General features: G+C 41.6%; 1 protein-coding gene across 4 annotated transcripts in view; it reads right to left on the minus strand.

The window, feature by feature from the left end:
* Positions 1–15,095, minus strand: part of znf385b (zinc finger protein 385B) — a 118,843-nt gene that overhangs the window by 29,720 nt on the left and 74,028 nt on the right. For all 4 annotated transcript variants that reach the window (XM_076874690.1, XM_076874689.1, XM_004567930.6 and 1 more), the window contains exons 2-4: positions 7,118–7,255; positions 6,878–7,021; positions 6,541–6,654 (exon numbers count right to left, since the gene is read on the minus strand). In XM_076874690.1, coding sequence (XP_076730805.1) covers positions 6,541–6,654; positions 6,878–7,021; positions 7,118–7,253 — 394 coding nt within the window. In that variant the 5' untranslated portion in view covers positions 7,254–7,255. The remainder of the gene's footprint in view (positions 1–6,540; positions 6,655–6,877; positions 7,022–7,117; positions 7,256–15,095) is intronic.

Genomic DNA, 15,095 nt, shown 5'->3' on the forward strand with positions numbered 1-15,095 from the left:
AACAGTAAACAAATTAGAAACTTTCAACAAAAAGCACATGCACAGTGCTGCTGTTGTTTTCAGCAGCAACACTGCAGACATAGAGAAGAAAGAGGGAAGAGAAGAAAAGAATACCTTCTACAGGAAGAGAAGAGAAAAGACGTAAAGAATATGGAGGAGGCAAAGAGATCTGAAGAAAACAAAGAAAGAGAGTGGAAGTAAAGGAAAGAAATGAAGGAGAGGAGTAAGGAAGAAAGGAGAGGAGCTGTAATATTGTAAATGTAATTAGTCTCATGTGAGTTAATCTCTTCATTTGTACTGAGAAAGTGGATCATGGGAATTCACTCATTTAATTAGCGAATTTGTGGGTGTATAAATGTGTCTTTGTGCGGGTACAAGTGTGTATGCTGCCTCCTGGTGGTCACTAATTGCCACTGACGCAAAAAAATATACTGTAAGTACACTCAGTACAGCACATCCACACTTCATGGTCTAAAAAGTCACAGCTCTCTTTCCCTTTAAGCTAAAAACACATTTTTTCCATTTGTGGTTTTGTTTTTCCTGAGCTTAACTGATGGGTTCAGTTTAAAATGTTCACTCGCCACTTAATTAGGTACACCTTGCTTGTCCTGGGGGCTTGTGTGGGAAAATCCCAGCAGATCAGCAGTTTCTGAGAAACTCAGACCAGCCCATCTGGCACCAAGGACTGTGTCACATTCAAAGTCAGTTAAAGCGGCTTTATCATCCATTTTGATGCTTCGGGTGAACTGCAGCAGGTCGTCTCAACCATGTACACATGCCTACATGACCTGTGGCCAGAGAGTGTATTTGTTTGCACACTGGTCACATACAGAAGGACTGACAATTTAAGTACTTTACACAGGAAAAGAGACAGACACTAGTGTATGTAGATGTAGATATACTAAAATCATTTTGTTGAGAAATAGGTGGATGAGGGTGTGACGTTTATCTTCTTTATCCAACAAGATCAAACTCTTCCTTAAGGAGGCAGGATATACAACAATGCAGTTTTGGCAGTGGAGGACTCCCCACAGCTGGTTCATTAAACATTAATGTAAACCATACAGGAATATAAAGCTGAGTGTGTGTTTAAGTTTGTTATTGAACATGCTCCAAATTGGAATTAGTATTGCACTTTGTCACTGCCTTGAAAGTGCAGACTTGTTGATCCAGAAAATGATTTGCCACAGGAGAAGTTCAAACCTGAGGGTTATTTTTTAATATTCCTTCTCTTCTGCTGACATAATGAGCCACTTTGGCACAACAGCTCATAAACAGTCCCATTAGTATTTTTTTGGTTTGAGATATTTGACTCTGTTTTCTGTATTTTTATTAGAAATCTGCAATGTGGAAATGTTTTAAATTTAGTAGACTTAATTTCACCTGACGAAGCTGAAAAGCAGCAGGTGACACACCCATGACTTCCATTTGGCTTCCTAGCTAATTTTATTAATATCAGGATCATGAATTTCCAATTATCCATGCATTATTCATGGATGATTCACCATCTTATGCAGTCCTCCTCCTCCTGTTATGTAATTCATGTTTTGAATTTTTACCCACATAGATTCTGTGCACATATTTAGTAGATTCTCTTCATTTTGTTGCAGTTTCTGTGGGTATTTCTTATTTTTTTGGCAGAAGTTATGATATAAGCTTTTACTCTACTCATGTATTATTACATGTCTTTGACAGAAAATGTTAATTGTGGTATTTCATCTTTTCCTGGTTTGTAATAATATCATCAAATGTCCTGACCAAGTTTTACCTGCATCATTACATACAGGCTTCTCTCCGGGCAGAACTGGAATCACTTAGCACTACTACATTTTACTATATTTATTCATTTAATTTCATTTCCATAACTTGATAGTCATGAGTCAGTAATAGCAACCCAGTAAATAGACAGAACCGATAGAGTCAGTCAGACTCAGTACTTATTTCTTGAGTGCAAGCCTTGTTGTGTAGCATTTTTAAACTATTGTGATACTTCTACTTGAGTAAAGTGTCTGGGTAATTCTCAGATTGGTGAGTAATAACTTTGTCCTTCCGTTACTGACAGTTTGTAACTTTGGAGCACTTCTGAGGTCTACTCTTCGTGCAAGGAGAAGAAAAACAGAAAAGAAAATGACAAACTTGACTCTATGGACCCGGCGTCTTCGGACAACCAGCCGAATGATGATCTAGAAACAAAATAATCTGCTCTTCTGATTTACAGCAGTTTTATATGGAAGCCATCCTCTCTGGAGCTCACTGATAGCAGCAAATGCCCTCCTGCAGCACAATGATTGTGATGTCATCCGACCTGACTGCTGATAGGCTGCTCAGCCAGGTCACTGTCACACACCGCACACACTCACAAATACACACTTAGCCTGGCCTGGAGGAGCACTGAGTTCAGGCCAAAGAGCTTTTCATCGTTGAGTGAGAATCACGTAATGGAGAGAGAGAAAGAGAGCACGACATGATCATTCAGGCTGAGTGTGTGTGTGTGTGTGTGTGTGTGTGTCCAATAGAGAGAGATTTAATCTTTAATCAGCGTTATTGTACCCTGCACACTGATATGGACACACAGTATATAATTACATCTGCTGCACTCGCACACACACAGGTGTCAGTGGGTGTATGTTTCTCGCTCCACTCGACACTACAGCACACTTTTACAAGTGTCCTGCGTCTTTGTGTTTTCAGCAACAAACTGGAACAGTCCGACAGGAAGAGTCACACAAAGATGCCGTGACAGCAGCTCTGCGTGGAGACTAAATGTATTAGTCTCCACACAGACGTCCAAACGTTCACAATGCATTTGAGAGATGTCGGGGTGGATTCGAAGCGGTGCCATGTCCCAGTTTAATGACCTGCTGCTGGCTGCTCCACTTTAACTCCTTTACATCTTACAACACGTTCTCGCTCTGCTGACCAGCAGCTTGACTTTAAGGAAGCGGGGCTTAACCTCTGAGGAAGCTCCGAAGCTGTTCCAGTCTCCTCCGATCAAACAGCTAAATGGGGTCGAGGCATGTGAGCTGTAACTTCACCAGCAGAAGGCGCTGCGAGAAATGCTGCTATTGTTCTGTTATAAAGAATTCAAATGCTTTTGATATATTTACTGGAATTAATATGTTAAGGGTTTGATCTTTATATTCAGACTAACAATTTAGGATCCTGTACATCAGGGGTCGGCAACCTTTCTGGTGATGAGTGCCATCTAAAATTTCCTTAGAAGTCAGTGTGCCATATGATTGCATTAGCAATAAATTTAATAATGCTCTATATGAACAGTTACACACTATATAGAAGAACTTCATAGCACTATATTTGTTCGCAGATGTTGGCAGCTATCAGCGAATAGTTATCAGCTATTTTGAAACAAAAAAAAGACACTTTTTATCCATAACAGCAAATGAACTGTACAACAGAAAATGCAAACGCTATTTATGGTCTCCTCACAACAATGATAAGAAAAATAAACTGGGCCAATATGGCATTTTTGTTAATACAGGGATACACGTGTTAATGTGATCTCTGGTCTCCCACTCAGAGACACAGGTCTCCGAGTGTCCAGCTTTCAGACGGCTACCTGAGGACTCATGTGAGAGAAGATCTGCTCACACAGATATGTAGAGCCAAATACTGTCAATAAGGCCTCTGCAATGTTCTGAAGACAGTTCAACTTGTCAGGTAGTGATGTCCAGCAGGTGAAAATGCAAGCTCCATGAACACGCACAGCTGTGGATTCCAGCTGCTTCGATGTTGCATTAACTGGCATTAACTCAGCCAGTTAATGCGAGACAAATCTAACTGCTCATTAAACCTTTCTGGTTTGATCAGAAAAGGAAACATTGGTACAAACACCTGAAAGTCCCGAAAACACATTGTGAATTCTGTCTTGAGTCTACGGATGTATCCGTGTATTTCTGTGGTGCTGATGCTGTGCTGAGCAGAAAGCTCCTGAAGCATCGGAATGTGGAAAGCTAACAACGTCCCTCTCACCAGTAGGCTAAGTTATTTTTAGCCAATTACAAGTTGAATCTGGTACTTGGGGTTGTTAGTTAAGATACTGTCATTAAGAAGCAGCACAACTAATGTGTCTGTGCGAGCTAATTTGCGATGTGCACCGCTGGTGTGGCCATTTATTTTTTAATGCACCTTCTCAGATTAACTCACTGTGTGTCGTGCCCAGAGCTGGACTGGGACAGAAAATTGGCCCGGGCATTTTGACTAGAGACCGGCCCACCAGGTATTATAGGAAAAGCCATAAAGCCTTTGAATGAAAACAAACGCTGTTGTGACAGTGATGTAAAATCTTGTTGGTATATGTATGATTTCTATACATTTTACATCAGATAAAAACTTTGGTTGTAAGCTTCAGATAATTATTTAATAACAGCCAGACATTTTAAATGAAAATAAGAAAGTATTTCTTTGTGCCCCCCTCTCCCTGTTAATGCCCTACCTGGCCCCCTGGCAACACTTTGCTAGACCCGCCCCTGCACAGTTACCAGCTGTCAGCTACCTAAAAAAGGATCCTGGTGTTATTTGTCTCTCAGAAACAGTTCATAACTTCCCTTCAACTCATTCATGTCACCTAAAAGGTAAACCTGTTTCTCCATCACCTGTTCAGCTCTGATGATTCAGTAAGGACATCTCCTGGTTTCATCTGCATGTTTCCCTCTCACCACATATCCAAACCGATATCATGACCAACAGCTTTACAGCTGTGGCTCCAGCCAACATCAGCTGATACTAGAGATTAATATAAAATAAATTCTAACAACAGCTGATCAAGCTTAAACGTGCTGCTGTTGTTTAGCGCGACATCCGCTGGTTTCCTCTTTCTGGCGCAAAGTGGGCGATAAACAAACGCGAGAGAAAAGCCGATCAGCTGATCATTGATCAGTTTCATGATTGAAGTAGAAACAGGAGAGAGAGGGGGAGAGAATGAGAGAAGAAGAGGCAGCTGTGCAGCGTAAAGGCAGAATAAATCCAGCTTTGTGTCTTTTTTTCATTCTAGCTGAAGTACGGGACAAGCTGTGTTCCTTTTCAGCTCAATACGAAACGCGTAATATTTTCTCTGAATACGGGACGATTCCGTCTTTTTACGGGACGGTTGGCAACTCTACTAACTTATGAATAAAATAAAGTTCATGCTAGCTAGTAAGCAGTACGAGTTATTGTAACTGACTGTAAAAAGTCAGCACAACGAAAATAAACTCCACCTAAACTTGGTTTATATCTGACCCAGATAGACTGCAGGTCATAACTTCTTACCTGAAGTTCAGTTCACCTGACACTCGGACCGGCGGCTGCCTCGGGTCTCTCCTCCTGCCTCCCCTTTCTCTCATCCACCCGCTGGCCTCCACCACTTGCTAATGTTACTGAATCTGTGGAAGCTACGCCATAGCCACCACCAAACAACTGGGTTATTTTTATACACCGGCCAGCATCTGGCCAATCCACCACCTTTGATTGTTTATACCGTTACAAAAAAATAAATAAAAAAATCATCGGGCCACCGAGCAAATGCCCGGTAAGCCCGATGGCCAGTTCAGCTATGGCCGTGCCATTAGTTATCCCTTCGTGTGCCAGCTGTGGCACGCGTGCCTAGGGTTGCCGATCCCTGCTGTACATTATCCACATTCTGTATCATATTCCATCAATACTTTACACAGAACACTTACACTGTATTGTATGACCTCATAATTTGTATTAATAGTTGACTTAGATATTCTTAAACCTCTTACAGATTTTTTAATGTTGTGGTTTTAATAAGGATTTTAAAATTCTGAATTTACATCTTTTCAGTCTAAAGACGATTGCTTTCAATTTGGGACCCAGCAATACTAAGACTAAACCAAACCATTAAATCATTTTATTTTATTTAAAAATGTTGAGGTATTCATATATATTAATTTCTATTTTAACTATAAGACAAGTCGGGCAATTACAAAAGTCACTGAGAGCTACTGGGAACCGTCACGAACTGCTCTGTTGAATTATAATCAATTTAACAGAGATATTTTAGAGTGAATGGACTCACAGCCTATACAACAGCAGCCACAGCATAGCTCACAATGCTGACATAACTAGCAGATGCTGAGGCGGAGCTAAACATACAGAGGCTGCGTAAAAAACTGCAGTGATGATGTCACTTGCAGGTTCAGTTTATCCTGTCAGACCTCAATCTCCAATCTAGCATTCACACACACACACACACACACACACACACACACACACACACACACACACACACACACACACACACACACACACACACACACTGTAACCTCTCCCAGGGGGCAGCAGCTGTTGATGATGATGAGCCAAAGTCACGCTTGCTCAGCAGACAGCAGTCAGACTTTACAAATTAACGTCCCGTTTAGCTCTTAATGCCCCTCTGGGTATCCTGACAACTGGCATGATGGTTGGCATGGGAGTGCAAAGTACAGACTAGTTATTTCCTCTCACGCAGGACACGAATCACCTGACTGTCAGTTTATGACTGAAAATGTGAGGCAAAACAAGATGTCGCCCTGGTCCTACCTGCAGTCGTGCTGGAAGGAGCGCTGAGGCCTGAACTTAAGCCGGGAGTCGGAGTTAGTCCTGCAGGCTGAAAACTGAGCCCTGTGACCTGGGGAAGAGACCTGGACTGGGCCCCTACTCATATCAAAGACATCAAAGACCCATTAGAACATATAAAGAGCCGACAATAAGAAGAATCTCTGCTGCTGCTGCTACACTTGATTATTATTTAGTTTTCTTTCCATTCAAATCTTTGTTTGGATCTCGGGGAACACAATTAACAGTTATTTAACTAATCGTACGATTTTTACATGCGCTCATGCAGACGCTGCTGTGATACGACAGTCACATGACAAACCTGCTGCCTGCTGCCTGTTGTCTCCAGCCTGCAGCTGTCTCACTCTCCGGAGGTGAGACCTGCCATTGTAGTGCAGCTGGGCCTGAGCAGCAGAGGTCAGCTGCAGGTTGCACACCTCACACAGCGAGTACGTCCCGCTCTGACCTGAAAAGAAAAGCAGGGACGAGAGGAGAAAACTACATCGTTTGCCTTGAGTTGCAGAGGTATACTGTGCTGCCGGTCACTTAACAAGTCAGTCACCTGAGGATGTAGCGTGTGGGACAGAGAGACTGATGGACGTAGGTGTGGGCGTGTCCATCAGCTCTTGACACATCCCTCCAAAGCCAAAGATGTAACCACTGTCCAGGAACTGAGAGGGGCTGAGAGGAGTCTTCATCCCTGCAGACGAGAAGAGAGAGAAACACAAATTATTTAATTATTAGGAGATAATTCTCCCAAAAGTTGCATTAAGGTTTAAAATAACTAAACACCAAAGACATCTACTTTTTCATTTTAACTTGAATGAGCTTTGACACTTTGAATTGAAGAGCTGACCATCAGAAAAACCCTTATGATACAGGTTTTGTTGACCTGAACATGAGCTAAGCATGTGCTATAAAATAATATATAAAACTATAAAACAGCAGTGCAAAAAGGTTAGGGTTATTTTAATTTGCCTACATCAGGAGTCAGTGTGCCAGCTCCAAAGGTTTACCAGCTCTGTAAGGAGTCACTCTCAATTAAATAAGTTGCAAATCCACTCAGATGACCTTCAAAGAAACTGAAACTTGAATTTCCTAATCACACCAGTTAATATGTGTTACTAGAAGAGATTATCTTAAAGACACTAGCAAAGAAATAAAGAGAAACGTCACAAAATAGCACTGAAGTGATTCAACATAGCAGCTCTGCCTGCAGCGCCAGCGTGAAGGTGACACCAAACATCGGGATGTCTTAAACAGGAAGACTCACTGAGGGACGGACGGGTGGACGGACAGACACGAGTGAAACAAAGCGCGAAGCATCAAACGCTCACAGGGAAAGTGATGAAGTAATGACTAAAAGGAGAGAGAGGAAGCATGACATATGTGTGTGTGTAGGTCAAACCATGACTGCGTCCATCTGCTGTCCTGGCAGCGCTGCCAAGTCACATGACCTCCAATAAAACACACACACCCTCTCATTTAGTTTGGTTTACTGCCACAATGTACATTACTCATATAAATACAGGGACACGATCATTACGGCACTAACTCAAGGTCTACTTCCCTCTACTATCGATACTCGATTTCGTCTGTGTGCACAGCGGCACAAAATAACTCATTATGCTTGAGTGAAACTATAGTTTCTGCACATAAAAAAACATAAAATTTTTACAAAAAAATGTGTGAAACAGTGCTGACAATCTTTTTTTCATGTGAATTTGTGACAGGTTACATTACACTCATATAGTCTGAGCCATTGTGAAGTTTAAATTACTGAAATCTGACTTAAATAATGTTAGGAAAGGTATTTGGTGTTTGCAGCTTGAGGAATAAAAGTAAAGGCCCTGCTCATCCCACTCCATTTTATTTATGTAGCGTGAAATCACAACAGAAAGGGCCTCAAGTGGCTTTATATTTTAAGGTAAAAACCATACAATAACACAGAGAAAACTCTACCAATCAAACAACCTCCTTTGAGCAAGCACTTGGTGAAAGTGGCAGGGAAAAACTCCCTTTCAACAGGAAGAAACTGCTGTCAGAATCAAGCTGTTCTTCTACTTCTTTTTTCTCTAGTTTCAGTCACCTGCTGCGTTGCTCATCTGCCTCTCCTGTGACTAGAAGGCTTGTTCTTGAACCCCCTCCTCAACTTTTCAACTGCCTGCTTGTTGACTGTTCTGCATCCCAAAGTGAGGAGCTGGGTATGCTGCTCTGCCTTGGCTCATAAGTCTGTCTATTTGAGCCTTTTGGGTTCTTTTGCTTTGCCCATTTCAGCCTGCCATTGTGCCGTTAGCTCCATGGGATTTCTGTGAGGTTGGCCACTAGAACAGGTGTGGCCTGAGACTAGCTGGAGTGATCTCTGGTGGAAGACAGTTTTAGATCTAGCTCAGTCTGCATCGGACAGGAGCGTAGCTTGAAACATCTCCCTTAGTTTTACTTTCCAGATTTTTCTTTGTTAATTCGTCATGCACAGTTTCCCTGTGTCTTGTTAGACACAGAGACTGAGGCTCACTGGTAATGCAGAATTTAGCGCTGTAAAGGTAAATAGAGACTAACACTCTAATGTGTAAGGCAGAGACACAAAACAACCCATGTCACGGTTCAGTTATCAGGAGACACTTCCTGTCTCGCTCCCTCTTCCAGCTGGTTGTTAGTGGTGGACTTTATGTTCTGCAGACAGCTGGTTAATCTGCCACTGTGATGAATTAGCTTCAAAAATGTGCGCGCGCGCACACACACACACACACACATACTCTCACACAGAGCGAGAGAGCCAGCTCATGCTGACATCAGCTTCAGCAAGGGAAGGATTAAATATATCTGCTCTATTGAGCTGGGAGTTACACACACACTCTCACACACAGGTAACTACATGCACACATCTTCACTCTCACACACACAAACGCACAAAGTAAGACGCAGACAGAGAAAGACTAAGTCAGTGAACTGAGAGTTCAAGATCCAAATGAAATGTGTGTTTAGCTTCTCAGTTGTAGAGTGTGTGTGTGTGTGTGTGTGTGTGTGTGTGTGTGTGTGTGTGTGTGTGTGTGTGTGTGTGTGTGTGTGTGTGTGTGTATGAGTCTAATCCAGGCTGACCAGGCAGTCAGTAATCAGAGAGGCCAGCTGTGGGTTATAATCTCATACATACATAAGCACACACACAGACACACACACACACTGACACTGGTCAAGCAACAATGTAATTCGTGACTGATGAGGAAAAGTAGAAATATGTTCAGGTAGAGCTTCTCACCAACCTGGAAAAGACTTCAAAGAAACACCTGACTGAGTTTCAGCCTCATCTGCATGTCCTTAATGTTGCGGTGAAATGCAGTCCATCATCTCTGTCAGTGTGTGAATCTCAGACTGTGACTGCTAAATCCAGAAGTGCAAGACCATAATGAATGTCGAGAACTGAATACTAAACTCAAAGATGGCACCTACTCATTTGAATTAAAAGTGTTCAGCTGATGGCAACCCCCCGCCTGCCCCCTCGCTTCCATACTGTGCAGCCCACTGAGCATCACTGACCTAACAGACATCATAACACTCAGCCTTTAACTTTACATTGGGATGAAGCAGACCAAATAAAGCTCCAGTTAGAGCTATAATACCGCTATGGATTAAAAAGATAGATACAAAAACATAATAATCAGCCTTCTTTGCAGTTGGAGGTGTCAACAGTTTTACACACCCTTTTTACAACAGTGCTCTATGGGAATAACGCCATTAGGGCCGCTGGGGCTTCTTCTATTCTACCAGTGGTCACACTTTTAACATGAGTGGCCACTGTTAGAAATAGGGATGGGTATCGTTTAGGTTTTATCCGATACCGGTGCCAAATCGGTACTTTTGAAACGGTGCCGGTGCTCAAACGGTGCTCAAACCAGTGCTTAAAGAATGGAGAACACAAAATTGGTCCAAGAACCTCTCATGTTCAGCTGTTTTTTTGTAAAAAGATAACAATGTTAGTCTTTTCTGCAGCTATGGGGCATATATGGTATCACTCTTGGCTGGAAGCAGTGCTTAAACAATGGAAAAAACACAAACTTTGTCCAAAAACCTCTCATGTTTAACTGTTTTCCACTTTTTCTTTGGTCATTTTAGCCTTTTTGGCCAGGGTGAAGGGAGTATCTGCCATCAAACAAGAAGACAGCTGCATGTAGCTATGATGATGTTTGCTAGTTCACCTTACATGCATTAATGTAATAACGTGGTTAGCCTACTCAACGTCAATCACACAAGAACAACATTAAGCTACTCACGCATAGTATGGCGTTATTTTTGTGCCACTATTCTGAGCGCACGTAAAAAAAATTTGCAGGTGCAAGTGTTGCATTTTGAGGAGAAATTTATTTTGAGCGAAGAAAAGCTGAATTTGAGTGAACAAAATTCATTGCTGCGTGCAAAAAATTTATTTCAGTGTTTGCTATTATCCACACACACAATAGCAGCCCCTCTCCCGCAGTTTTTGCACTTGCGCTCGCTCGCAATGTGTCGCTCGCGCTCTCAACATTTCAGCCCGTGCGCGCTCAACTCGTTCTGTACACCGTTATATTTGTGCCACAAAACCAGCCAATCACAGACTTGGATGCAAAAAAAATCTGATTGGCTGTTTTCGTCTCCAACCAGCTCGAAATGACGAAATGCAATATCCCAGAATCCATTTCGTCCAAAACTCAAACGAGGCAGTGGCGGAGGAACACAGAGTGGCAGAGTTTGAAATATTACTCTTTGTGGGTCACAAAATAAACTTTTAAGATATTTTCATGCGAGAATGGTGCTGTGTAAACTTCAAATATCTGCTCGATTTATCAAGACATCACATATTTGCATAAGTGCTCCAACGTTTTTGGAGATGCCTGTTACCCACCAGCTGACCGAATACCTGGACTGGCCATTGGGCATTTACCCGGCATTTGCCCGGTGGGCCAATGGTGATTTTTCATTTTTATGTTAGTTTGTTTGTTTTTGTAATGGTATAAACAATGAAAGGTGGTGGATTAGCCAGCTGGTAATAATCAACTCTGGGCTGGACCAATTACAATACATCCGTATTGAGGGGAAAAGACTTCAGCGAGAATAAAAAAGACACAAAGCTGGAGTTATTCTGTGTCTTAGCTGCCTCTTCTCTCCTCATTCTCCCTCCCTCTCCTGTTGCTACTTCAATCATGAAACTGATCAATGATCAGCTGATCGTCTCTCTTGTTTGTTTATCTCCCACTTTGCGCCAGAAACAGGAAACCAGCGGATGTTGCGCTAAACAACAACAGCAGCACGTTCAAAATTGATCAGCTGTTGTTAGAATTTATTTAAAATTAATTTCTAGTATCAGCTGATGTTTGCTGGAGCCACAGCTGTAAAGCTGGAAACATGAAGGTGATACAAATCATACATATATACCAACAAGACAGTGTACATCACTGTCACAACAGCGTTTGTTTTCGTTCAAAGGCTTTATGGTTTTTCCAATAATACCTGGTGGTGTAGTCGGTGATTTTTTTGTCAGTTCAGCCTTATATATTATGTTTAACCCGAGTTCCCACCCGGTCAGCTGGTGGGTAACAGGCATCTCCGAAAACGTTGGAGCACTTATGCAAATATGTGATGTCTTGATAAATCGAGCAGATATTTGAAGTTCACACAGCTACATTCTAACATGAAAATATCTTAAAAGTTTATTTTGTGTCCCAGAAAGAGTAATATTTCAAACTCCGCCACTCTGTGTTCCTCCGGTACTGCCTCGTTTGAGCTTTGGACGAAATGGATTCTGGGATATTGCATTTCGTCCTTTCGAGCTGATTGGAGACAAAAACAGCCAATCAGATTTTTTTGCATCCAAGTCTGTGATTGGCTGGTTTTGTGGCACAAATATAACGGTGTACAGAAAGAGTTGAGCGTGCACGGGCAGAAATGTTGAGAGCGTGAGCGACACATTGCGAGCGCAAATACAAAAACTGAGCGAGAGGGGCTGCTATTGTGCGTGTGTATATGGATAATAGCAAACACGGATATACATTTTTTGCACGCAGCAATGAATTTTGTTCACTCAAATTCAGCTTTTCTTCGCTCAAAATAAATTTCTCCTCAAAATGCAACACTTGCACCTGCAAACCTTTTTTACGTGCGCTCAGAATAGTGGCACAAAAATAACGCCATAGGGCAGAGTAGAACGGCTGCTGCTGCCATCAAATACAGCGCATTTCTCGGCTTTTAAAAAAAAACGCTATGCGTCGCCAGGTGTTTCATGAGATTCTTGGTGTTACCTCCTTTGACAGTATCACAGTATCAGCTTAAAGCACTTGTTGCAGGCTGCTGAGTTTGCATATTTTGCTGTGAAGTACAGCCAGACTTTTAACGCTTCGCCTTGGACATTTTTAATCTGTAGCTCTGCTCTAACAGAACGTACGTACCTGGCCCCGCCTACTATCCTCGGAAACGTAAAACAATTGGCTAAAAGTGTATCACAGCTCAGGAAAAAAAAAGCACCGAAATAAAGCACCGAAATGTGCGCTGCTTTTCGGTCTGGTTACTACCGTTTATGTCAGAACCGGTGCCATCACCGGTACCCATCCCTAGTTAGAAACATGAACAAAGTGACATTAATGAGCGCAAGTAGGTGTCTGTCTACACTAGTCATGCCAAGAAGCTAAATCCAGTCGGCCCTTCATAGCTTTTTAAAACACCCCTTTATGTTTAAATCTGGTTACAAGTAAAAGGTGACAAGTTACATTCTCAGGACGTGGAAAGATTCCTAGAAAAGTCTAAAACTGGTTTGAATTGGAACGCTTCACCTCATCGATGCTTAAAAAAATGCAAATAAATGGTGTTGGGATTTTTTGTTTCATTTGGTTGGGTATTTTTAATCAGTTTACTTCATGTAAACTGTCTTCTTTTTGTCCTGTGAAAAAATCAGTGCATCCCTCTCTAAAAAGAACATGACAGCACAGCTTAGGTTTGCAAAGTTGCATCTGAACAAACTAGAAACCTGAGGAACCAACTATCAAGTACGGTGGGGGAGGGGTGATGATTTGGTCTTGGACATCTTGCATACACTGAATCAGCTATGAACTCCTCTGGACACCAAAGTATTTGCAGTCAAATGTGACGCCATCTGTCCGACAACTAGAGCTCAAACAGGACAATGAATTCAAGAACACCAGCAAACAAAAGAATGGCTGAAAAGGAAAATAATCGAGGTGCTGCAATGGCCTGGTTAAAGTCCTGAAATCCTGTGGAAGGCCCTTAACAGAGCTGTGCATAAATAAAAGGCAGCAAACCTCAATGAAGTGAAGCAACCTTATAAAGAAGAGTGGAATAAAAGTGCTCCACATAAATGTAAGAGACTAATAAAATCATACAGAAAACAATTACTTCAAGTTATTGCTGCTAATGTTGGTTCCACAAGCTACTAAATCAAGGACTTAGTTTTTCAGACAACTGCAACGAGTCTTCTGAAATCTTTTATTTTTGCATAACTGTATGTCTCGTGCTGTGATGCATGCTGACCTTATTTGTGCAAGCCTGACTGAGAAGACAAATTTCAAGCTATCATTTTTTTTTCAAAAAATCTCTTCTCTGCTTATAACTAATGTCTTCTATAACCTTCAGCATCCTCTCAACAATGTTTTGGCGGGCTCACATAATAAGGTAAAGATTTTACAGAAAAAGACTCAACAAACTACTCAGAGCATGAACTTACTGGCGACAATGGGAAGGGAAAACATCCTTTTCTTAAAATGCTTTTTCCCCCCATCAGGGCATTTGATAAATCCCCCATGACAGAATAACTAAGCTGGCCTAGACTGCTCCATCCATGGACGTGTGAAGCTTGGTAAAAAAAAAGTCCTTGTTACTTTTTAGCTTAGCTAGCAAAGGTTTAGATGTCGATTCCTACTCTGCGTCAGCCATTCTTGCATCTTTCCCCTCATTCAAACTGTAACTCTTAAATTCTTCCCATCAATCCGATCCACAAACTAACGTGTAATATTAATGGATAATGGATTGGATTTATATAGCGCTTTTCAAGGCACCCAAAGCGCTTTACAATTCCACTATTCATTCACTCTCACTCTCACACACTGGTGGAGGCAGCTACGGTTGTAGCCACAGCTGCCCTGGGACAGACTGACAGAAGCGAGGCTGCCATATCGCGCCATCAGCCCCTCTGGCCAACACCAGTAATATTCAGTACAATGGTGCCAAATGTAACATTACATCTAGTACAAAACGGTAAAATATTCAATAACACCCACATTCCATGGCTGCTGCTACCTACCAACAAGTGTAATAACCTTTTTAGCAGATCTGTATGTGTATTTATGAGTATTTATACTTTCATATTTGCTATTTTAATGTTATTATACTCACTATTTTGCTCACTATTTAAATAATTATCTTATTATATTACATGTTTATTGTATTATTTAATTCTGTGGAATTTAATTTAATTTCTGTGGAATTAAATAATACAGTACGCAGTAAGAATGTATGGATTCTAAATTTGCTTAGACATAAGCTCCGCTCCAATTTCACTG

This window comes from Maylandia zebra, linkage group LG16, assembly GCF_041146795.1.
Source record: "Maylandia zebra isolate NMK-2024a linkage group LG16, Mzebra_GT3a, whole genome shotgun sequence".
In the NCBI taxonomy this organism is placed as follows: Eukaryota; Metazoa; Chordata; class Actinopteri; order Cichliformes; family Cichlidae; genus Maylandia; species Maylandia zebra.